This window comes from Antechinus flavipes, chromosome 1, assembly GCF_016432865.1.
Source record: "Antechinus flavipes isolate AdamAnt ecotype Samford, QLD, Australia chromosome 1, AdamAnt_v2, whole genome shotgun sequence".
Lineage (NCBI taxonomy): Eukaryota > Metazoa > Chordata > Mammalia > Dasyuromorphia > Dasyuridae > Antechinus > Antechinus flavipes.
Window position 1 is genome coordinate 20,956,980 of NC_067398.1, and position 25,571 is coordinate 20,982,550.

Below are 25,571 nucleotides of genomic sequence, written 5' to 3' on the forward strand. Positions count from 1 at the left end.
TGTGTCTCCCGGGCGAGCGCGCGTAGATAGAGCGCGGCGAGTGTGAGTGTGAGTGTGTGTGCGCGCAGCGCGCACTAGAGCTCCCCAGCGGGAGTGGGGGGCGGGGGACAGGGGGAGCTAGCTCTCCCCCGGCCGCCCGAGTGCGCGGCTGCTTTAAGACCGCAGGGTGCGCGCGCCCAGCCAGCCGCCCCCTCTGCCTGCGCGCCCCCGCCTCGCCTCCCCTTCCCTTCCCTCCCCTCTCCCTCGCTCTCCCTCTCTCCCTCTCTCTCCCGCTTTAAAGTCTCTGCCAGGATCCCAGCTCACATGTTACTTCCTGTATGGAAGAATGGAAAGCTTCCAGCCCAGCTCTCCTCATTGCTCTCCAGCCTTCAGCGAAGCCACAACTTTCTGGAGCATGGACTGAACGAGCCCTCCTCGGCCGCTCTCCGCTCTGAGCTCCCGGGGCTGCCGGGCTGCTGCTCTTTGGCGTTTGCTCGGCCTTTTTTCTTCTCCTTCGCCGCCGCCGCCGGCTCCCACTTGGACTCCCGCTCCTCCTCCCCGTCTCTCCACCCTCCCCTTCCCCTTTAGCCAACATGCCTTCCTTCCCGTGGCCCTGGAAGGAGCTGCCTGCCTGAAGGAGAGGCGGAATCGCCGCCCCAGCCTCGCCAGCAGCATCTGGCCGCCGCCGGTGCCCCAAGTTCGGAGGAGACAGATCCGTGCTCGCTCCCTCGATCGCTCCTTGCTCGCTCGCTCGCGCTCTAGGCTCTCTCTCCAGCCCGGGCTCTGCTGCTCTAGGCCTGGGGCAGCGAGCCGAGCGGGAGCTGCCGGAGCCGCTGCTCTCACTGCTGGCTGGCCGGCCGGCCGGCCGCCGGGCTGCTCGAGCCCGCTCCCCGGGGCTAGCCCTCGGACCTCGGACCCTCCCGGACTCCCCCGGCCCCCGGGGCATTCCCTCGCTCCAGATCCCGGCTCCCCCCACCCCCCCACCCCCATTCCGGTCCCCGGTGTCTTCTTCTGCCCGGACTCTGCTACCTTGTTACTTTTCATTTGGGGTAATTGGTAGTTTCCTGGGGGGGGTGGGGGGAAAGGACTTCGGGTGGAGGTGAGAGGAGGAGTGGAGGAAAGCCGAAGAAGAAAAGTGAAAAGAAGGGGAAAAAGGCAAAGGGAAGAAAAGAAACTTATTTAACAAGTTCCTCGCAGCTGCCTCCTCCCTTTCGATGTGCGTTTTTGGACATGCGGAGGCTTTTGGAACCGTGTTGGTGGATCTTTTTCTTGAAAATCACCAGCTCTGTGCTCCATTATGTCGTTTGTTTCCCGGGTGAGTAGCAGCCACCGCGGGCTGGGGAGGAGGTTGAGATGGACCCCGGGCCGGGGCTGAGCACGGCGACGGCTGCCGGCCTCTGGTCGGGTGCCGCAGGCTGAGGAGGGGATCGGGGTGCCGGTGCCGCCTGGCTGGGCTGCCCGAACCAGGGGAAGGGGGCCGGGCTCGCTGACCGTTGCCTCGCTCCCCCTCGTCGCCGGGCCGCCGCCGCCGCCACCTGGCAGGCTGCCTCTTCGGGAAGCTGGGGTTCGGAGGGCTAGGCAGGGGGCCGGGGCCCGCTGGCTGCTCCTGCCCCCTCGGCTCCTGGCAGCGCCGGGATGGCTTGCGCAAGGGAGCGAGCCCCGTCTCGGCGCTGCCTTTCCAAAGAACTGCTCCCGGCAAGAGCTCTGGGGCTTGAGGAGCAGGCAGGCTGGCCCGGGCACCTTTGTTGGGGGCCGAGGTAGGGGGCGCGGACCTGGCCAGGAGAGTCTTGGGTAGCTGGGGAGACGCGAGGAGGCTGGAGCCTTAAGACTTAGAGGAAAGCAGGGAGTGGGGATGGTCTGAATGGGGAGGAAAGGGGGACGGGGAACCACCGGACTATCCAGGCATAAGGAGGCTGCGAAGGTCGCCGTGGAAGGGTGGGGGACGTGAAGCGCCGTTCCCCGCTCCCCCCTTCTCCCCCCCCCTCCGGTACTAGCCTGCGGCCACTTGTCTCCCAAGTTCTCCTTTTCCCTTTTAACCGCGCGCCTCCCTTGGGCAGCTGGCGGGGAGACTGCTGGGGTGGGGCGGAGGTTCAGCTTCTTAAATCGGTTTTGGGGGGTGGGGAGAGAAGGGGGCCAGGTCCAGTCCGTACACACCCGAGGGTGGGAGTATGTGGCTGGCTTCCCCGCTGTTGCCACCTAACAGAGCCCGAGGAGTCACTGCCCTTTTAGCCGCCGACTCCGAGCAGCCCAGCCGTGAACTTGAAACGCTCCCAGTGGCGGCTGTCCAAAACCCAGAGGCTGGCCTGCCGCCTCTCCTGCCCCCCGATTGGGGCTTCCCTAGCTCGACTCTTCTTGCTTCCCCTTCCTCCTCCCACCGCCCCTGGAGCCATCTGTACCATCCCCCGCCCGGGGGAGGGGGGCTTCTCTCCCTCCCCACCCAGAGGACCCCAGCCGCGCCCCTGGGTGAGATGGACGTGGTGGAGAAAGAAACCGAGACTCTGCTTTGTACATCCTCCCCGGGGGCCGGGAGGGCAGTTTCTCTTTGGCCGCTTGCTCTTCGGGGTGCAGAGGCTTAAGTCTGACTGCACCGCCTATACCCCCCCTCTCCAATCCTCCAAGATTTACAAGCCACCCATTGGCTCCTTATGCTAGCTTGGGGTGGAAAACGGAGGGGTGTCTCTGTGTGTGTGTGTGTGTGTGTGTGTGTGTGTGTGTGTGTGTGTGTGTGTTATGTGAAGAAGGAAAAGGGGACTGTCACAGTGAGCTTGTTGAGCCCTGGTGCCCCCACCCCTTCCCCGGCTCTCCCCGTCGGTGCCGGGTCTCCCTCCGTCCGGCTCGGCTCCCCCTCCCGCGGCCGAGGCGCCGGCTTTTGGCGCAGTGCTCCTCTAAGCAGAATCCGAAGCGGACCCGGGAGAGGGAGAGAAAGAACAAGCACCCGTTCCCGTCTGCCCCAGGCTCCGGGGCTGGGCACTCGGTCTGCTCCTTATCTGCCCCGGTACCCCCGCCTTGAGCTGGCCCACTGGCGCCCCCTCCCCCTCATCATCCTCCCCTCCCGTGGGCACTCCTGGGGAAGGAGGCATTATGTAAGAGGGGCAAGGGATGGAGGGGGCAGCTTTTAGTACTGGGGACAGAGGGTTCCTTCTGGACCCCCATTTCTTGAATAGCCAGAGATTTGCTTTGTACTCCCTCATTAGAGCCCTACCCACCTCCAAGCCATTTAAGACCCAGTCCAGTTTTAGACAGATAGATGAAGGTCCAGCTCCCCTAACCACAGGCCCTTAGTCGTTTCCCCCCCCTCTCCCCAAACACTTCGAGCTGGCTCCTTCTTCTCTTGTTTCCAGGTATCTAACCATGTTTCCTCCCCCCTCCCTGGTCATCCCATTTTCTTATGGGGTGAATGACAATCCTCACTTTTTCCCGTTCTGGATTTTGGGGATGGGTCACGTTCCTAGGGCTGTGGGGCATTGGAAAACACGGGGAGGGGTAAGGGAAAGGCTGCGAAATATTGCCAAATGTAGGAAAATGGAAACAAAACATCTGGCTCTCTCTGTACCTCTGGGATGCATTAGACAGGAAGCCAGCCTGCTCTGTATTCAATTTTCCCTGTGTCAGAGAAGTCGGAATTCAGAAAGGGAACACTGTTGATACCAGCTCGGTGGGGCTGTCTCCTTTCCCCCTCCTTTGCCCAGATTTCTCCAATGCTGGATACAACTGCTGACCAGGTGACTACCAGCCACCCTGGCCCTCTCCCAGGGCAGGATGGAATTATGGTGTCGGGGCCCAAGGGATAGGGTGGGTATTGGCGATCTGATTTGAAAAGGAAAGCCCTGGAGGGAAGCTCTGGGAACTGGAAGCCTGGGAAAGTTAAAAATGTCAGAATCTTAGAGAATTCTGGTAGTCCATTTTCTAAAGGTGCAATAATGCCAGTGGACCAGCTGGGGCTCTGCTGAGCTTTTTTCATCTTTCAGGACTGGAGTCTTAAAAAGAGAGAGAGAGAAATAGAGACAGACAGAGACAGAGACAGAGACATACACAGAGAAGGAGAGAGAGAGGAAGAGACACAGAGAGAAAAGAGACAGACAGAGACAGATGCAGAAAGAGACAAACACAGAGAGAGAGAAGGGGAGGGGGGAAGAGAGAAAGAAAGAGATATCTCTGAAGTTGTTCTGGAATTTTGCCTTCTGACAATGGGCATCCAAAGCTCTCCATTGTTGAGTTTAGGCTTCTGGACAAACTGAGCACAGAATTTATTTTCTGAGTTTTTTTTTTTTTATGATTTATTTATTTTTGTTCTTTAGCTCCCAAAAATAATGGGACCCAGACAGAAGGACTTAGGCCTATAGTTTGAACTAGGCTTTAAAATACTTTCTTGACAGCTTGTATTCCTTTGTCTTGATAATGACATGTCTCTTAACTTTTCAGAGTAAGGACTTTCCTAGGTAAGGATTTAAAAGATCACATTTCTCTCCCACCCCTTTTCCCCTATAGAGATCTCTCCTTATCATTTTATGAAATTTAATTGCCCCTGCCTGCCTGCATGTATAAGTGGTATGGGAGAATTGACATTTTGGGAGGCTCATAATTGTCTTTATTTGGCATTGTATTGTTGAACCTTTTAAAGAGAGAGCATGGGTTTCAGAATTTTGTTGTTTGTTTGTTTGTTTTTTGTTAGCAGCAATATGACCTGTCTTGTAAAAATCAACTCTCAAAGTAGCATCTTCCCAGTAGTATTTTATTTTTTCCAATTACATGTAAAGATAGTTTTCAACATTCATTTTTGCAAGATTTTGAGTACCAGATTTTTTTTTTCTTTCCCTCCATTCCCTCCCCAAGACAGCCAGCAATCTGATATAGGTTATACATGTACAATCATGTTAAACATATTTCCACATTAGTCATGTTATGAAAGAAGAATCAGAACAAAAGGGAAAAAAAACCACGAGAAAGAAAAAAAAAAGTGAAAATAGTATGCTTCGATCTGCATTCAGACTCCATAGCTTTTTCTCTGGATGTGGATAGCATTTTCCATCATGAGTCTCAAAGTAACATTTTCAAAGATGCAGTGACATAACCAGACCCTGAATCAGACATATTCCTCAGACAATTTAAGTGACTTCAAAGGGATATAAAATCAGCTACCAAGTGGGTTAAAATCCCATCTATTTAAAATTCTACAGCTCTTCAGAAAGTAACATTTATCTCCTTTGTATTGATTTCTTCTCTATTTCAGCCATCTGAGTGAAGTTCCTTTCTCTGGTTCTGAGATACACACATATACACACACACATATATTTTGCAATAATTGCATCTACAAGGTAGATAGCGGGAACATCTCCTACAGACAAGCTTTGCTGGACTTTCTTTGATATGTCAGAATCTTATAGATGTTGGATTAAAAGACAGAGGAATCTTTCCTATAATACAAATCTCAGCAATGCACTTTGCATGTGCCATTAAAGATCTTTGCAGGTATGTGTGTTTGTGTTTTAATTCCAAATGTCATTTTATAAAAATAGTATTTGTAAAGTCGGCATATCTGCTCGTAGAAGTGGGGTGAGAAAGCTTCTTGCTTCTCTTCCTTCAATCATGTTAATGAACTTCATCAAGTCTTGGATAATCAGCTGGTTTCTAAAAGACCCAGCAGACACAAAACTATTCTATTTCTTACCTCCTATATTTCTTTACATTTTCTCCCAAACAATAATCACATGTATGGGCTGAGGGGAATTAGAACAAGAAGATAAGCCAGTCCTTGGCAGCAGGATGGGCATGGCAGAGCTGCTGGAGGTAGGAAGGTCATGGGACCTTTTTGGAGAATTCAAAATGATCCAACAAAACCCTCAACCCTCCCCAAACAGCAATTCTTTATTATGGATAAATACTTCTTCTTGCAATAGCAATTTTGTTATTTTTCCTTTTCCTTTTTGGATGAAACAACTTAGGGTATAAAGACGAATTTGGCATCCAAAAAAATTCAAATTGAGTTTGAAGGAAAGTAGATTTGTAAAAGTTGGTGGAGGTGAGGTGGGGAGAGTGCCCCTATTCAGTCTCAGGAACCTAGTAAAACATCTCCGCCATTCAAGTTGAAACTTTGGTCAGAAGCATTTAGTGTGTTAGGAAAGCTGTCTCATCCTTGCTGAGAAATTCCCAGTATGGTTAAATGGTGGCTTTATGTGGTCAGGCACTTAAATTCCTCTGGTCACTGATGGGCCTGGTGGTATCCAGTGTAGCCAAGATAAAGGCCAAAGGACTTTTGTTGCTATAGCCTAGTCGTATGTCTGATTCCGTGTCCCTCTAGCTTTGTATATGGATGCTCAAGGTAAACAGAATGGCTTAATTAAAAAACAAAAACAAAAAACAAACGGGCAACATCCTTTCTTCCATCTTTGGAAAGTAATTTCCTGAGTTGGGAAAGTGGAATGTTAGAATGGTATGCCTTTTGAAAATTCACTGTGAGGCGTTGTTGGAAACCCCCGCAAAATTCAGAGGTTTTTAAAGGCTGCAGTTTTATTTTAACCGAATTAACAGTGTATCTGAGAGCCCTGGGCTAAATGATGTCCAAGGTCTGTTTCACTTCTAAAATCTGTCATCCTGTATTTATGGGACAGTATTTTCGTTTGTCGGTTGTTTTTTAGAGGGAGAGGTTTCATGTCTGTGACATTGTGCCATTGGTATGGGGAATTCATTCCATCTACATCCCGATTGTATAAGCAACACCAGGGTGAGAGCCCCAGCTCAAATCAGCATCCCAAAGCAAGAACCACATACTGCCCATGTGGTCTGAAAAGACTCACTTCTTCACTCTTGGCTGTGTTTTCCTAATCTTAACAATGAGTATTGGAACAGAAGATAACTAAGGTCATTTCTAGCTCTCTGACGTTGTGTAGGTTACTCACAGTGTGGAAAATCCCACCCGTAATGCGGATCAAGGAGTGCTTCTGTACCTTTAAGAATCTTAAAGAGGGGGCAGATAGGTGGTACAGTGGATAGAGCACCAGCTCTGAAATCAAGAGGATCTGAGTTCAAATGTGGTCTTAAATACTTAACATCTTCTAGCTGTGTAACCCTAAGCAAGTCACTTAACCCCAATTGCCTCAGCAAAAAAAAAAAAAAAAAAAAAAAAAAGTCTTAAAGAGTTATAGGTGGGCACTGAGTAATTTAGTGATTTACCTTTGATGGGAAACTAGCTTTGAACCAAGCCTTGATTCCCATACTCACCCTTTCTCCATTTTGTATTTTAAAAAATTGATAATTTTTATTCTTTGAAAATGATCTGTTTTTATTGACTCATTTAATTTATATTACTTCATAATGGGATAACTTGGATCAAAAAGATGTTTTAATATTCTACCCTACCCTAAAATTTAAAGGTCTAAGTCCTTAAGATTTATTGGTAAGATGTTAAAAATGCTTTTTGAGGAGCAACAAAAGAAATGTCCCCTATAAAAATCTAAATTTTGTTGTATTCTTAATGTATGTCACAAAATAATTCTGTAAGATTCCTGCTGGAAGTCTTTTAAAATGGCCAACTCTCTTTCTCTTTTGTCTCCTGTAGAACTGGGCCCACACTGGTGATGAGTCTACTGTCCATCTACTTTTCTTCTTTAGCAAAGTGTGTCTATTTGTGCATGCCTCACGTTTGACAGAGAAATATGGAATGTACAGGAGAGGGCTCTCCAAGCCTATTTAGAACTGTGGGTTTTAGGAAACTGGCAATTCTTGATCTTTAATTATTCCTTTATTTTTAAAACACTTCTTTGACTGGGGGTGCCCTAGGGAGATGGGAAGGAAGCATGAGGGTCTTGGGTGGGTGGAAAGGTAGTGAGTTCTTGCAGGTAGAGAAAGTAAAAGGGGGTTTCTGTTTTGTCTTTCCAAATCCAGTGACTTGAAACTTACTGATGTGTTGCCGCCGTAGTCAGAGACTTGAAGGGAAGCAGCCAAACTGAATGAGAACTTTGATGTATTTTAACAGGTTTATGGGAGTCGATTCACAATAATGGGTTTAGTGTGAAGCTTTGAAAAATCTTTCAGTAACCCATAAAGTCTTTGGTGCAGATTTTTGGTAGACCAGGAGCTGGCGCTGGGTAGGAGAATATTCCAAGGCAAAGAAGAACATGGATTCCATTAAGTACAGGGGATATTTATTTTTAAAGCATCTCTAATGTGTGGCTCTGACTCTCAGTGCTAGAGATAAAGCAGAAGAACCAAAAGGTCCCTTAGTGATGATTTTACTCAACTGGGAAGAGTAACTCAACTTGGAGCCTGCAAGAACTGAATTTGAATTCTTCTCTAGATACTTACTAGTTATGTTGCCCAGGACAACATTTCTTAGTCTCTGAGCCTCAGTCTTCTGTCTGTAAAATGGAGGAAATCAAAGCACTTGTCTAACAAGATTGTTGTTAAGATCAAAATGAGATACTGTTTAAATAGCACTCTGCAAACCCTACGGCACTATGTAATTATGAGTTATGATTATTATCTACTCCAAACCTCTTATTTTACTAAAGAGGAAACCCAGAGAGAGGAAAATACCTCACCTTAGGTTAGGTAAGTGATAAATTGCTGAGGAAGGAGTCGCACCTACTACTGGTCTTTTAGCCAGGCTAGAGTGCATGGAATTGAATTGTCCCCAAAATCTTTGTGTCTGTCATTTTAAGTCTTGATGGAAAAATAATTCATAGTGTAATTTTCTTTCTCAATTTATGAAGTATTGTGTAAGATTATACTGAAAGATCTGCTAACCCAGTCTATGTGAAGAGTGTTGAGGACTGGGCTTTAATTTCCTGGCTTTGCTTAGGTGCAGTTTTCTTAGCACAATGTTTGGCACATGGTGGGCACTTGAGAAATGTTCATTGCTTTGATTTAAAAATAAAGGGGGAGGTAGAACCATGTGATTGATAAGATTCCTATTAGCTGTGTGGTCCTATTGTGGCAGAAAATTTGACCACTCAAATTTCGGTGATGTCATTTTGACGTTAGCTACAATATGAAGCTTTCATTTAGAAAATGTAGTGTTTTACCATGAAGGCTATGACTTCCAATGAACTAGAATTGGAATAATGTTGTTTTAATTTCTCTCTCTCTCTCTCTCTCTCTCTCTCTCTTTTTTTTTTTTTTTGGGTTAGGAACTTTGTCACTGATAACGATGAACATTTTAGCAGATAAAGTGAGATTGAATATGAAGTTGTGAACTTAGTTTTTTGTTGTTTAGTCTTTTCAATCATATCTTTGTGACTTCATTTGGGATTTTCTTGGCAAAGATACCAGAGTGATTTGCCATTTCCTTTTCCAGCTCATTTTGCAAGTGAGGAAACTGAGGTAAACATGGGTAAGTATCTTGCCCAGGGTTACACAGCTAGTGGGTATCTGAGGCTATATTTGAAGTCATATGATTTTTTTTTTCATAGATTTTTCATAAGGCCAAATTTGAACTCAATTCCTCCTGACTCCAGGCCAAGTGCTTTCTCTCCACTGTGCCACCTAGCTGTTCAGTGAGTATTTATATAGTTTCTTTTCATTGTAACAAAGGAGTAATAAAATCGCCCCATTTATGAACCCTCATGAATTTTTTTAAAATTTTATTTTTTAAACTAATGATAGCTTTTTATTTTCAAAAATATATGCAAAGATAGTTTTCAGGATTCACCCTTGCAAAATCTTGTGTTCCAAATTTTTTTCCTTCCTTTCCTCCCACCTCCTCCTCTAAATAGCAAGAACTCCAATATATATATTGAATATGTGCAATTCCTCTATACATATTTCCACAATTCTCATACTGCACAAGAAAAATCAGATTAAAAAGGGAAAAATGAGAAAGGAAAAAAAAAGCAAACAACAACAACAACAACAACAATAAAAATACTAGGTTATGATCCACACTCAGTTTCCACATTCTCTCTCTGGGTATAGATGGTTCTCTCTATCACGAGTCCACTGAAATTGACCTGAATCATCTCACTGTTGAAAAGAGCCATGTCCATCAGAATTGATCATCACATAATCTTGTCGTTGCCATGTACAGTGTTCTCTTTGTTCCATTCACTTCACTCAGCATCAGTTCATGTAAGTCTCTCCAGGCCTCTCTAAAATCATTCTGCTGATCATTTCTCATAGAACAATAGTATCCCATCATATTCACATACAATAATTTATTCAGCTATTCCACAACTGATGGGCATCCATTCAGTTTCCAGTTCCTTGCCACTACAAAAAAGGGCCGCCACAAACATTTCTGCACATGTGGGTCCCATTCCCTCCTTTATGATCTCTTTGGGATATAGACCCAGTAGAGACACTGCTGGATCCAAGGTTATGCACAGTTTGATAGCTTTTTGGACATAGTCATGAATTTATACACACACACATATAAACATATATATGTTTATATACATGTATATATATACATACACACATACATACAGTGCATGTGTATGAGTTTAAAAGTATTTTATTAATGCTCTTTATTTTACCCAGCAACCCACTCCATTTCTCCTTAGGACATCTCCTTTTTAACAGAGAAGCATCATCCCTCAGTTTATGATTTGTCTAACCGTTCAGACTGAGATCACTCATACTAACTTGTTCGTGAGATCTAGCCCTTAGGACTTTGTTTTTCAGAAGAATAAAGGTTGGCCTGCCCTGAATTTCCTAAAGTGTATCTCTGGTTCAATGGAGAGAACATAGAGTTAGAAGCTTCTGATGTTCATTTCAAGCCTCTGTTTTCTATAAAATGGAGAGAATCATACACGAAGTACCTGCCTCACCTGGTTGCTGTGAAGATCAAATGAGATCATGTATATCGATTTGTAAATTGTAGAATACAATGTGAAGGTCAGCTGTTCCTATTTTAGAAATAGCACTGTGCATTGCTCACCATCCTTAACTCTACCCCCTCCCTCCAAAACACATTACAGAATTCTTCTGGGGCATGTAATGTGGCAGTTTAGACACATGCTTTTAGTTATCTTTCAGCTTCTTCCTTCAGTCTCAACTCAGGTGCCTTCCTCTATGGGACATTTTCCCCATGATCTTTTTAGTTTGTGGCTCCTCCCTATCACTTCCTAATTTGTCTCTCTTGTATTTACTTATCAAAACAAAAGTTTTGTTTCCCCTCAGTAGAATATAAGCTTTTTGAGGGCAGGAACTAATTCATTTTTCTTTTTATTTCCTTGCATCTAGCATAGTGTTTGCCATATTATGATAGGTGCTTAAATGATTGTGGCATTGAATTTTGGGGACTTTATGGCATGTTCAAATTCAGTTGTATGCAATTTTTGTATTTGCTTTAGAAATAGGACACAAGCACCTAAATCTGTCATTGTTGTACGGGAGAAAACCGATGTGATTAAGCTGCAGCATAGTGTGTTGGCTTTGGAGTCTGAAGGCTAGGCTTCAGATTAATTGTGACCTGTAAAATGCAGGCTTGGATTTAATGGTCTCCAGGAGCCTTTTTAAGTTTCAATCTTGTGTACATATGAAAGACAGAACTCCTTGTCCTTTCATCATTTTGGAAAACTGACGTCTGTCGGATTCCTCTCTAGCCAAATGAAATCCGAATGTAAAAGACTCACTATTTGGAACTTTAACAGGCTGACCCACTTGGAGGCTGCATTTTGGCCAGGAAAGCATGGGATCATTGGAACAGTCAGTTCCAACCTGGAACAATCAGCCCTCCAGAACCCCAGAGGATAAACACAAGTCTTGCTGGTAGCTTTTGGATTCCCCTTTTTTTCTTTTAAACTAGGAATGATGTTTGAATTTATGGATGGATATTGTAGAAGCAGCCTGGTACATTGGACAGAGCGTTTGAAGCTAGACTCAGGGGACTCCTGGATTCAAGTTCTGCCCCTGACAGCTTTTAATTGTGTGACACTGGCAAGTCTTTTTAATCTCTATGAACCTCTGTAAAATAAACAAGTTAGATTCTATGGTCTTTTAAGTCCCACATCTAAATACAGGGACTATCAGTACAGGGGAAAGAGCATTGGACTTTGTCTAAAGAGATCTGGTTTGAAATCATACCTTTGATCTTTTTGTTTGTTTGTTTTTTGGTGAGACAGTTGGGGTTAAACTTACTTTATGTGTTTTGTTTTGTTTTGTTTTGTTTTTAGTGAGTTATATAGTCACACAATTAGGAGGTGTTAAGTGTCTGAGGCTGGATTTGAACTCAGGTCCTCCTGATTTCAGGATCAGTGCTCTGTCTACTGCACCATCTAGCTGCCCACATATCTTAGATCTTAATAATCTATAGAAAAGATAGCTAGGTAGTACAGCGAGCCATAGTTACTAATTTTGACTTTACTATTATTAATTTGCTAGAGGCCTTGAGGATCAGTCAAAAGTCTCTGATCCAAGGGGCAGCTAGGTAGTGCAGTAGATAGGATACTGGCTCTGGAATTGGGAGGACTGGAGTTCAAATCAGCCTCCGATTCTAGCCACTCTGGGCAAGTCACATTGCTTTCGAATAAAAGTCTTTGGTATTTGATTTCTGAATCTGTAAAATAGGACCAATAGGGCACTGGATTCAAATTCTGCCTCAGATAGTAATTCTGTGGTTTAGTTGATGGCTTTGTGCCTTAGTTTCTTCATCTTTAAAATTAGGAGGTCTGAGTTGTCCTCTAAGTAAGCTTATAGTCCTAAATCTATAGTCCTATGATGGAGGGCAAGTTGCTTAAATCCCCAAGACTCAACTTCCCTTATTTATCAAATGAGGATGCTAATTCTCACCTAGCTCACAGAAAGTGGGTGAGAAGGTTAGATGAGATCTATGTAAAAACACTTGGCAGATTAATGTGCCCAGTTCATGTGACTTTGACTCTGTTGAAAAATACAAGGCACTTGCCAGATTATAGAAACTTGAAATAATTGTGTCTTTTAATTAATAGTTCTGCATAGAGTAAGATATTATCTATAGGCAGCTGGTGATATAGTGGATGGAGCAGGGACTCAAGCATCTGGAAGAACTGAGTTCTGCCTCAAGCACTTGCTAATAACCAGGTGATCTTGAACAAATCCTTTAACTGGTTTCTGCCTCAGTTTCCTTATTTGTAAAATGGGGAAAATAATGGGGATAATAAATCTTGATGGGTTTTGAGGATGGAATGGATAATGTTTGTAAAATGCCTTGTAGATTTTAAAGCGTAATTCAAATGCTAGCTGTTATTAAATTTAAACATAAAGTTCACCTCCTTAGTATCACTGGGGAAGAAGATATAACAACAGATGGGACATTATAAATTACCTGACTAGACATTTTCTGATGCATATGTCAAACATTTATATAGAAACATTGTAAATAAAGCAGTGGCCAGTCCAATTAACTAATTTTTAGTTAACATGCATATGATGAAAGTAATAAAACCATATAATTAGATCTTTAAAAAAAATATTCTAGGGGCACCTAGGAGACACAGTGGATAGAGCACCAGCCTTGAAGTCAGGAAGACCTAAGTTCAAATCTGGCCTTAGACATTTAATACTTCCTGGCCAAGTCACTTAACCTCAATTGCCTCAACCAAAAAAAAAAAAATCTATACTAAAATATTTCACTAATTCGGGGTAGATTTCACTTCCAAATGTGTGTGTGTGTGTGTGTGTGTGTGTGTGTGTGTGTGTGTGTGTAAATAAAATCAGTGCTTTAAACTTTGCAAAGTGTTTACAATGTATTTTCTCAACCTCACCAGAAGTCTATGATACTATTATTATCCATTTGACAATGAAGAAACTGAAGGACAGAGGTTTAATCTATTTGCTCAGCATCACCCAGCGAGTAAGTTACATAGACCATAGTTATTATAGTTAAATACATTTTATAGAGGAGATTTATTGAGCTTAACTGTTTGACCTAGGGGCACAGACTGTGTTTGAGTTGGAAATCAACTCCAAGTCTTAGATGACGAATAAGATGAAATTTAGTCAGAATAAATGTGAAGTCTTCTGCTTAGATTCAAATAGTTGAGTCTGTAGGTAGAAGATAGAGGAGGTGTGACTTGACAGCAGTTTGTCTAGAAGAGACTTGTCAGTGTTTAATGGACTTGCTCAGGCTTATTAGGAATCATCTGTGCGATGTGGCTGTCAATAATGCCATCTTAGGCTGCGTTCAGAGGGACATTGTGTCTAGGAGACAGCCAGGAGTCCTCCTGAGCATGGCTGTGGTCACTGTGCATCTCACTGTCCATTACTCTGTTTAGTTCTGGGAACCACATTTTAGAGACATTCGAATAGCAGAGAGTATCTGAGATGGGGAAGGTGTCCCAGACCACATCACAAGGGGATCGATGGAGCTAGAGATGTTTAATTTGGCAAAGACAAATTGGGGTATAATTTCAGTCTACAAGTATTTGACCTCTTTTCCCTACACACACATACACACACACACACACACACACACACACACACACACACACACAGAGAGAGAGAAGTGAAATGATCCCCTCCAATGAAAGTGCTACTGAGACCCAGCTTCTAATTCTGATTCTTATTATTGATTTTGCTAGAAGCCTTGGGGATCAGTTCTCAGTCTGGTTCACTTCCTTGATCCGTAAAAGGGAACCAATAGTTCTTGCCCCTTCTCAGAAAGGATTGTTCCATCATTTAAATGAGCTCATTTGTGTTAAAATGCTTTGAAGTCTATTAACCTTAGAGATGTAGGTTTTTCTCCTTGAATACCTTTCTGTATCTCATCGACATTAACTCAGAGCCCAATATTTTTATCTAATACACAATTTTTTTTAAATAAGCATAGAGCTTGCCCATCTATGGAAATAAAGCTCTGGTCAAACCAGGGAAGCAATGTAATTAGCAAAGGATTTTATTTTGTTACATTGAAGAAATGATCTTTTTGCAAATTAGCTTACTGGCAAAATAACTATTAATAACTGGACACTGAGTTTGAGATTATCTATGGTAATTTTACTCTCAAGTTGACTTGGACCTGGGTTAATGGATTAAAGCCTATTTTACTCTAAATACAGTCAAATTGTAATTCATGTATATGGATATACATATGTCTCAGTGCCATCCAGCTGGGTTGGATGTTGACATTATAAGCATCTAGGCCTGGCTCTCAACAACCCCTGGCAAACATTGAATGTGCAAAGAAATAGACTCAGAACTTTCAATATGGTCACATATTCTAATACTTCTCCTTAAAATTTTTTTCAATACTCATTTTTTAGGGATAATTTTTTATTTTTTATTTTTATTTTTGCATCACTTCTATTTCTTACTATATCACCCCTCTCTCCCCAACCCAGAAACCATACCGTAAGATTAAAAACAAACAAATAAACAAAAAGAAAGAAACATCACTTCATCAAAAATAATAAACACATGGAAGAAGTTTTAGCATTTTATAAAGGGATTTATTTATTTTATAGTTGAGTAAGTTGAAGCTTAGGGTACAAAATGACTAATGAGTGCAGAGTGGACATTTGACCTTGAGTACTCTGTGAGTCAATCTAATCCTCCTTCCACTCTGCCCCAATGCTTGTGCGCTCCACAACTGGATAAATCCATTACCAATGCAAATTATTATGAGGACCAAAGTAGCCAATGAGAAGAGATATGGCAGCAACTTACTTTTCTCTGTGTCATCTCAAGTGGATGGTAGTTTAAAGAGGAAAACTGATATTCCTTGCAGGATCATTCTTATGTTCACATCTTCCCTAGTGATGGACACGGGACACTGTGGTTAGGAACTTAAATGATTGTTGAATGACTAGTCCATCTTTTTGCTTTGTTGAGCCAATTCTTATGAATTACATCTTATCAAGAGCAGATTTCATGATGCATTATGGTATTTTACTTACCAAGATCTTCTCTCAAGAACAGGAAACAAGAGCGTGAATTATTCGAGATAATGAGATATCTGTAAACTTTTTTTTTTCTAAAATAAAGCTTATTTTCCCCTGGTCTAGATTGTAAAGGCAGGCTTAATATCAGTTGATTTGTGCTTTTCAAAAATAATGGATTTCTGTCTGTTTGGGAAAAGGATAGTCAGGGAGGGCAAGAGGAACCCAAAGTACAGCTAAGGAGAGAGTGGTGAAGTTTGTTAGCATGGAGGGTCTCTTGGCTGGTGGAGGGGCTTGGGTCTGCTTGAAAACAGAAGCTGAGAGTTGATAAAATAGTAATAGCTGACATTTATGAAACTTTAACATTTTTGGAGGGTTTTATATCACTTGTCTCCTTTGATCTTTGAAACAACCTGGAAAGTTATTTTACAGATAAGGAAACTGATATCCAGAGAATTTAAATCACTTGCCCAGGGTTGCCCAGTAAATACTAGAGGCAGAATCTGACTTCAGGTCTTCATCCCACTCCACATACTACCCATTATACTGTTTTTCTCCAGTTTGATTCAGTAGATCATTTAGATTATCTATCTAAACCAATCCAAATGATCTACTGAATCAAACTGGAGAAAAATTAAATCTTAGCAGTTCTGGGATCTGAGGACTTAAAAACAATTTTTAATAGCTATTTTTTCCAAAATAATTTATTTTCCCCCAATTACATGTTAAAGACAATTTCAGCATTCAAAAAACAAGCTTTTGAGTTCCACATTTCTCTCCCTCTCTCACCTCCCCACTCCCTGAGATAGTAAGCAATCTGACATAGGTTATACATGTTAAATCATATTAGTCATGTCATAAAAGACACAGACTCAAAGGGGAAAAAAGCCCCTAAAGTACAGAAAGTAAAAAAATAATATACTTTGATCTGCATTCAGACTCTGTGAGTTCTTTCTCTGGAGGTGAATAGCATTTTTTTTTTTTTTTCATCATGAATCCTTTGGAGGACAAGTATATTTCAATTAAATTTCCTTTGTAATCTTATGCATTTTATCCCCTATTTTTAAGAACATTCTGAGAAGGAGTCTGCCGCTGGGGTCTTTGGCATAAAACTGGAAAGGCCCTTGATCCCAACATTAAGAATTCATTGGTTAAATGAGTATGCTCCCTTCATTTAAGAAGATGCAACCAAAATGATTTGGCATAGAGGCAATCTTAGCAAACTGCTTTAAAAAGCTTCCCTTAGATTTTGGAGATTCTGACTTTTCAAAAAAAAATACATATACACACATGCTTATGTATGTATATATTTGTGTATATATCATATGTGTGTATATACACACATTATATACATAGACATACGTTAAGTGTTAGATGCTTTGGGAGTATTATATGTAGTCATGAATTGTGTGTGTGTTTTAATTCTGGACATTACTTTCTTAATTATAGGATTATTCATTGAGAACTATTTTACATATGGGGAAACTGAGGCTTATATGTTCTAGAGCTTGCCCAAGGTCATATAGGTAGTAAATGATAAACCAAGATTTGAATCCTGGTCCTCTGATTTGAAATCTATCACGTTTCCATGGCATCATGATGTTTCCCCTTTTATCTGTAAGGTACTCTCTCATTCTCACATGGCTTTTTTTATGATCAAATAATCCCATATGGAACAATGCCGTGAAAACTGTGGACTATATAGAGGAGGTTTAGCTAATTGAGAAGTGCTTGTTGGATGACTTATTCCAAAATTTATACTATGTTAAGCATCTGTGTCCTTTACATAGACTCATTTTTCAAATCTTTAAAAAATGAAACAGTAAATTTTAAAATAGGTAAATTTTGTGGAGAGAGAGAGAGAGAGAGAGAGAGAGAGAGAGAGAAGGAGAGAAGGAGAGGGAGAGGGAGAGGAAAAAGAAAAAGAAAAAGTTGGGAGAGACAGAGAAACCATATGCAAAAGTCTAAGACTCTAATATGCAAAAGAAGTCACATTATTGCATATGGCCAATACTAGGTTTTGTTTTGCTTCCTATGCTTTTTTGCTACAAGGCTTTTCCCGTTTTTTCTTTACTGAGGAGGGGGTGGCAGGGGAAGGAGAAAAAACTGAATTTTTAATTAAAAAACCAAAAGTCTGAATACATGTTTCTGGGCTAGAAGTGTTTGTGACCGTATTGTGATTATGACTTTAGGCTTTTTCATTTTACTAACATAGGGCAGCTTGGAGAGGGTTTAGATGAAGTACTTGACTTTTTGGCTGAGAGTTAACTATCCCAAACATATTTTTTTTCTATCTTTCTTAGAACAGTGGTGGGGACCAGGAGAGGACAAATCATCAGATGCATTGGAAAAGAAGGGGGGAGCGCCTGTGTGGCAGACACTGTGCTAAGAAGAGATGAGGATAGAAAGAAGGGCAAAACCCCTAAACTATTCCCATCCTCATAGAGATCATAACAGGGGAGACAATTTGTAAACAACTATGTACAAACAAGATATGGGTAATATTAGAGGGAAGACAAGACGACGGAGGAATTTTATATGATCCTTATAAATTATAGACTTCTAAATCAGTGTGAGTTGTTTTAAACTAGTTATTGCCTGTTATTTTAGTCATGTATAGAGGTCCAGAAGGCAAGAGTAGGAAGGTATCCCATATTTATTAGACCCAGATTTATTCTAATCAAATTTTACCATGAAGACTTTACCATAACTAATAATAACTGTCCTTCACCTGACCTCTCAGGCATTGCAAAATCCTTTATGTATATGTTTCATTTGGTCTTTGCTACAACCTTATGAGGGAGGTGCTATTGTCCCCATTTTGCAGATCAAGAAACTGAGGCCGAGAGATGTTAAGATATTAAGTGACATGTTCAAGAGTCAGATGACTAGTAACATCTCAGGTATGATTTTAAATGAATTCTTCCTTTATTCCAATGTTAGACTCTATATGCTATCCTCTAATTAGACAAATCCCTTAATCTCTATGAATTTGTTTTCTTATCTGTGAAATGAGAATGGTTGGACTTGTATAGCTTCTAGGATCCTTCTCACCTCTAGATCTTTAATAATGATGGTGGTGATGATGATAACAAGAATAACAGTAATAACTAACATTTATATAGTGCTTTCATGTTTGCAAAAAAGCTTTGTAAATAGACAAAAATTGATGAGTTTATTCTATGCAATTGAGTCTGTGTAAATCTTTCTTTCTAATTTAGGAGGTTTTTAGAGTCCTCCAAACCAAAAACATGCCCATTCTGTTATTTGCAGCACGAGAGCCATCTCTGGTTTCAAGAACATAGCTTTTCACTATAAACACGGCCTCTTCACAGGGAAAGTAGAACAGTGACTCGTCCCTTGAGCCTCTGGTGCCTGTGTGAATGCCCAGTCTAGATAATTAAATGAGATAACACACCTTGATTTTCAAAGCATTTTCCTATCTAAGTCAGTGACAAGTCTGCAGAGCTCAGCTTTGGTCCATTATCTACCTGCCTCTGCCCATGCAGAGTGGAGTAACCGGGCCCTCATCTGCTTTGGTTGGACATTTTCTATTGGATTTGCCAAACCTGGCATTTAGTGTGCGTATGTCTGCCTCTTTCCAGCGTGAAGAAACAGGTTTGGAATACAAATAAAAATTCACCGTCACCCTGGAGCTTTGTGCCAGAAATATCACTATCGGACTGTAGCAAAACCTCCGTATACTCTCAGAATGTCCAAGCTGGGAAGGACCTCAGTGTTCATTTGGGCCAACTCATAGCATGATATGATTCCTCTCTCTTCCGTATTTGACAGTGAGACATCCAACTTTTTGTACCAGAGCTCAAATCAGGAGGAAGTCGCCACCATCAAAGCAGCCTGTGCTACTTTTAGTGAGCTCTCATTGTTCAACATTAATCAAGAAACTTTTTAAAATTTTAATTTCTTAAATTTCATTTCTATTTATTTATTTATTTTTAACCACTTGGGTGATAAGCAGTGACCGCCTTGGCTTAATAACTTGAGCCTTGGTCTTAGTAGAAAGAAGATCTGGACTTGTCCTTTCTCTGACCTTGGACAAAGCATTTTCTATAATTCTCATATATCTCATATCATTCTTAGTTCTTCAGGCAACTTCCAGGACTCTTAGTTGCAGAGTAGGTCTGCAGTGGTACCCATTTCCTCACTGGGAGCTTCCTACATCATTGAAATCACAGATCTGCTCTTCTCCCAAAATATGCTGGACACTAAGGAAAATATGAAATGATTTTGTCTCATCAAGCATCTCTTGAAAAAAAATGTTTTGCTTATAGTCTAACACATTAGATCTTCTTGTGGGACATAACCTCCATATCGGATATAGCTTAAAGAAAAAAAGCTTAAAGGGTTGCATTGGGGTATTCTTGCCTCTCCCCGCCAAACCTAGTGTTTCTAATGTATTTTTGCTGCTCCGGGATGGGATTAAATTGCTACCCTAGAAAAAAGTGCTCTAAACTCTAGAATTTGGAAGGATAGCCTCAAGTAATAGCAAAATTAGACAATGTATTTCAGGGAGAAGATTTGATTCAGTTCAATGAATCATTTATTAAATACCTGAAGATATGCCAGGAAGTGTGTTTGGGGTACAGAGACAACAACTGCAAAACAAGCTCAATGAGTTTTTATATAGTTCAGGGCCTCAATGGCACCCTACATCATACACACTTAATTTTAGGGTAATTGGGGAGATTGAGAACACCAAGAATTCGTGATTGGAGACCTCAAAGGAGGTGCTACTTAAGGTAACTCTTGAAAGAAAAACAACATTTTTAAAAGGGAGGAGTTAGGGAATGAGCACCCTCTGTTTCAAACAAAGGGAAAGGCATAGAACATCTCAAAACACTTTGCACACAAGCTTTAATCTGTAAAATGTGTAAGATGAGCCAGCATTTTATAGAGTTCCTTTATGGTTAGTCCTTAAGCTAGATCTTGTCTTTGTAAATCAAATTGAACAGCAGAAAGCCAATAGCAAGCAAGCTGCCATGTTCAAATGCTGCCCCCTTCCAGTAAGATTATTTGAATGTAGGTTTCATTTTTATTGTGTTTTTTTCCCCCAGAGCAAATGAAACTGGGCTCTGTCTGTTGAAGGCAGTTGCATCATGTCTTAATTGGTACCATCCACTGGTGGAGTTTTCGGGATCTAAAATTAGTTGTTTATTTTTCCTTCCTTCCAAGCCGCAGGGATTTGCATCAGATGATCACGGAGGTACAACTGTTAGTATTCCTAAAGCAACACCTTACTCCATTTTTAGCTCTTTAAGTAAGTGTTAAATGTATGGGTTCAGTGACAGCAGTTTTAAAAGCTGTGACTTTGAAAACCCTATCCTTAATCCTATTGTTTATTCTTAGTAAAGTGGATGGTGTTGCCTATGAATAAATGCATCACTAACCTTTGTGTACCTGAAGGTTTCAGAAGAAGTAGTACTCTCCTTGAGAAGCAATGGGATTGAGAACTTGAAGTTCAAATCTTACTTCTGTCACTTGCTGCCCATGTGACTTTGGGCAAATGTTGTCCTCCCCCATTATTAGATTATGTGCTCCTGGAGGACAGAGATACTTTTGCCTTTAATTAATTAATCATTCATTCATTTTTTTAATGTACCTAGTTCTTAGCATGCTGCCTGGCACCTAGTAGGCACTTAATAAATGCATACTGATGACTTCTTCAGCATCATTTTATCCTTTGTAAATTGTTGAGAGGCTTTGATTGCATGACCTAATCTAGTTCTTAATCTATGATCCTATGGTATATTAAAGAAAAAAAAATTAAGTAACCAACAATTTTTCTTATTTATTATAATCATAGGTACAAAACATGGTGGCCTCAAAGAGCTCATAGTTTAATGGAAGAGACAACATGCAAACAATTGTGTACAAACAAGATATTTGTAGGGTAAACTAAGGAAAGCTCAGAGAGAAGACAAGATTGAGGAGAATTTAGAAAGGCCAGCTTATCCAGCCCTCATATTACTATTGAGGAAACTGAGGTCCAGGGAGGTGAAGTAATTTTCCCCAAGATCTTACAGTTATGAAATTTGAACCCCAATCCCCTGTATCTGACCACATTGCTTCCCTTTTCATTATCTTACAAATCTACATCACAAAGCCCTGTGTCTCTTAGGTTTAATGTCATACCCTTTTTTCCCCTCCAGGGGGATGGTCCCAGTTGATCTCAATCCTCAGATTTGAAGTAGAGGACTGATTTAGAAAAAAACTCTCGATCTCTATTGGAAAAGTGTGAAGATAGAGTTAGGACCCTGGATACCTTAGAATCAGCTGGAGTCAGGATAAGCAAAAGTCCTTGGTCTTTATTCTTGGTCTTTAGGGGTAGAAGTGAAGGGAATGGACACAGGATCTCCACGACCTTCCTTCTCGTCTACCGCCAAAGTGATTCTGGCTTGTCTTACTCCACCCACCAATCCCTCCTACAATTCTTTGTATATACCAAAAGATCGAGCCAGCACAGAATAGTGGGAAGGGCCATTTTCCAAGCATAAGCTAATAGAGTATTGTCCAATGAGTAATTAGCCATAAGTGCTGGGTTGTTTGAATTCAGTGTACCTAACTCAAAGTTTCAGCCTTTTACAGAAAAAGAGGTTGCTTCTCTGCTTGAGTTTCCTTTCATTACTTTATTTTATTTTTAATTATGAACTGAATCAGCACATGTTTTAATTTTCATTATTTATTTAATTTCATTAATTTAAATTTCCTTTGAAAATTGAAAGGAGAACAGAAAAAGAGGATTGTATCTGAAATAGAACTTTGTTTAGATACTTTGATATCTTTTCAATTGAACACGATCATAACAAAGTTGCTTTTTTTTTGTTAATATCCCCTTCTGAAATTTATCAATCTCCATTTTTCACTTCCTGCCTTTCCCCCCATTCCCACTAAATTAGGAGGCTTCTCTTTATCAAACAAATATAGTCAAACAAAACAAATTGATACACTGACCAAGTCTCTAAGTGTATGTCTCATTCTGCACCTCTGGTCTACCACCTCTCTGCCAGGAGATGGGGCATGTTTTATCATCATTCTTTTAAAGTTATGATTGCCCAACTTTTTATTTTCTTTATGTTATTGTGGGTATTGTATAAATTCTTCTTCTGCCTCTTCTCATTTTACTTTGTATGAGTTTATAGAAGTCTTTGCCAGGTTTCCCTTTCATATTATCCATAACTGTGAATCTTTAGGCATTCTCAGTTGACGAACATCCTTTAGTTCCCAGTTCTCTGCTATAACAAAAAAGAGCCACTGTGAATATTTTTGTATATGTGGATTTTTTCCTATGTGTTTGACCTCTTGAAAGCATATTCCTAATAATGATAGTACTTTGTCAAAGGATATTGTAAGTGAAGTTCCAAATTGCTTTTCAGAATGGCTGGACCACTTCATAGCTCCTCCAATAGCGTTTTAGGCCCACTTGAGTTTCTTCCCTGTGGCTTTAAATGTATGTCCAAATCAATACTGGGGTAATAATAGCAAGAATGAACATTTTTACAGTGAGTTAGTTTGTAAAGCCCTTGCAGATATTACCTTGTTATGTATAAACTCTAAATGCCAGTTCTGAAAACGTCTGGGGATCAGCTGAATTTGGTGCTGCCATTGTTGTATAAATGGATACTTCTCAAAAAGTATAGCTTTGGGTTTCCTGTGATTAACATATAGTAATTCCATTTCCTATCTTCTCTTTGTTGTTTAGTGTTTTCAGTTGTGTCTAACTTTTTATGACCCCATTTGGTTTTTTTGGCAAAGACACTGAAATTGCTTGCCATTTCCTTCTCCAGCTCATTTTATAGTTGAGAAAACTGAGGCAAATAGAACTACCTGACTTGTCCAGGTAACAGAGTAAATGTTTAGACTGGATTTGAACTCAGTACTTCCTGTCTCCAGACAGCTTCTCATCTATAAAATGGGCATAAACATCTAAGCAGTACTTACCTTGCATGGTTGTGAAGAGGATCATATGAGACTTGTAAGATGCTTCACTGTGCAATATAAAAAAAAATTATTATTATTAAATAGTTTTGCCTTTGGTGATTTTAAATTTTTTGTCTTGATATTGAATTTTATTTTGTTATAGCTTGATTTGTAGATAGTGTATAGCTTGAGGAACAGTGGTTTGTCTTGGAAGTACTTTGGTATTGTAGAATCCATAAAGAAACCTTTAAAAAGTTATCTAGCTCCTCATTGTATGTTGGGGAAACTGAGATCTGTGTGGAGGTGAAGTGATTTGCCTCATAGTAACATCAATAGTAATTGGAAGAACTGGTGTTGAATTCAGATCTTCTGGTTTCAAATCTTTTGGCTATAGCTCATCTTGTTACATGGAGGCAGTGTTCCTTTTGTGTATCCAGTGACTCTTGGGATTGTTCTTTTGGTTAGTGACAACAGCTAACATTTAAATAGCACCTTAAGTTTGGTAACAGGAGGTCTGTGCTATTATTACCCTCATTTTACAGATGAGAAAATTAAGGCTGAGAGGGGTCACCCAGCTGATGAGTGTTTGAGGCAGGATTCACACAAGATTCTTCTTTCCTCCTACGTTCAGTGTCCTTGTTTTATAACCCCCTAGCTCAGATTCTCAGGCTGTTGCAATAAATATGGATGATTTGACTTTCTGGGAAATTATAGTGGCCTCTATTCTTCCTTTAGGTGGGAGGGAGAGGAAAGATTACAAAACAGCCTCCCAGATTCCATCAGAAGATAGCCTTTGGGTAACCGAGTTACTTGAGGCGAAGCTGGAGATGGTCTTATTGATTGTTCCCAGGAATTGTCCTTTTTCTAGTTCAAGAACTTGGGCCAGGATGTCTATTGTCTAAAGCCGGAAACTGTTGGACAGCTAGGAAACCCCTTGTGGCCATCGGGGAATGATTGTTCCCTGAGAATTCTTTATGGAAATGCTTCCTTGCCAGTGACTGCCTCCTTGGCAGTGGACTGCTCTCCTTTGTCATGTGGACATGATCAGAATCTGTGCTTAGAACACGAATAAACAGGGATCACAAGGCCTCAGGTAAGGGTGTTTGGGATGTTTTAGCTACATGCTCTTAGGAAGAGCAAACCGCCAGCTTGATTTTCCCATCTGACAATAAATTCTATGATCTTTGTAGCCCTTGTGAGGCCTGGGGATGATCCCAAGGGTAAATCTGAGATCGAGATGCCTTTCTCATGCTCTTGACTGAAATAAGATTTACTCACAGTCTGAAAGGTGAATAATCTCCCAGAAGCTGCCAGCAGAGTTTGTGGATTTCCTCTTGAAAGTCAGCGAGATAAGCTGAATATAGCACTGGCTTCTATTGACACTGGATGACCTGATTTTAACCACATCCTTTAGGCTGCCTGTGCTCCAGGGAGATAGATGGGTGGAGAGTTGGCCACTTTATCAGAAGTTCGGGTTTGAGGTGGTATTTGAACACCCACTTCTTAATCCATTCTCTTAGCCCCTCTCCCCCAAACCCAACTTCAAATATCTTTCACATGCCCCAAGTATCAAGATCTTTGAAATTTCCTTTTTTTTTAATTCCTTTTTTTGTTTTTTTTTGTTTTTTGTTCTTGGTCTAGGCCTGTGATTTTATTGGTGTAGGGGATTCTCAGTGAGGAAATTCCCAGTGCAGAGAAGTCCACACCTGCTATACTTAATACTTGGGGGTACTTTGGGATATGCACATATGTGAATCGGAGCCTAGCAAATACCCATGTAATAAAACCGATAAGTTGAGTAGGAAGAAGACTGTCCAGCATGTAGGGGGTGGGAGATCTGGAAAACTTTATGATGAAGTCCCA

The 25,571-nt window shown here is 41.3% G+C and overlaps 1 protein-coding gene across 3 annotated transcripts in view; it reads left to right on the top strand.

Annotated features, from left to right (window-relative positions):
* Positions 1-996: 996 nt before the first annotated feature.
* The window catches only part of PTPRG (protein tyrosine phosphatase receptor type G), a 786,314-nt gene continuing 761,739 nt past the window's right edge, over positions 997-25,571 (top strand). For 2 of the 3 annotated variants that reach the window (XM_051980013.1, XM_051980023.1), the window contains exon 1: positions 997-1,294. In XM_051980013.1, the coding sequence (XP_051835973.1) occupies positions 1,210-1,294 (85 nt within the window). In that variant the 5' untranslated portion in view covers positions 997-1,209. The remainder of the gene's footprint in view (positions 1,295-25,571) is intronic. The other variant, XM_051980032.1, reaches the window with a different exon arrangement.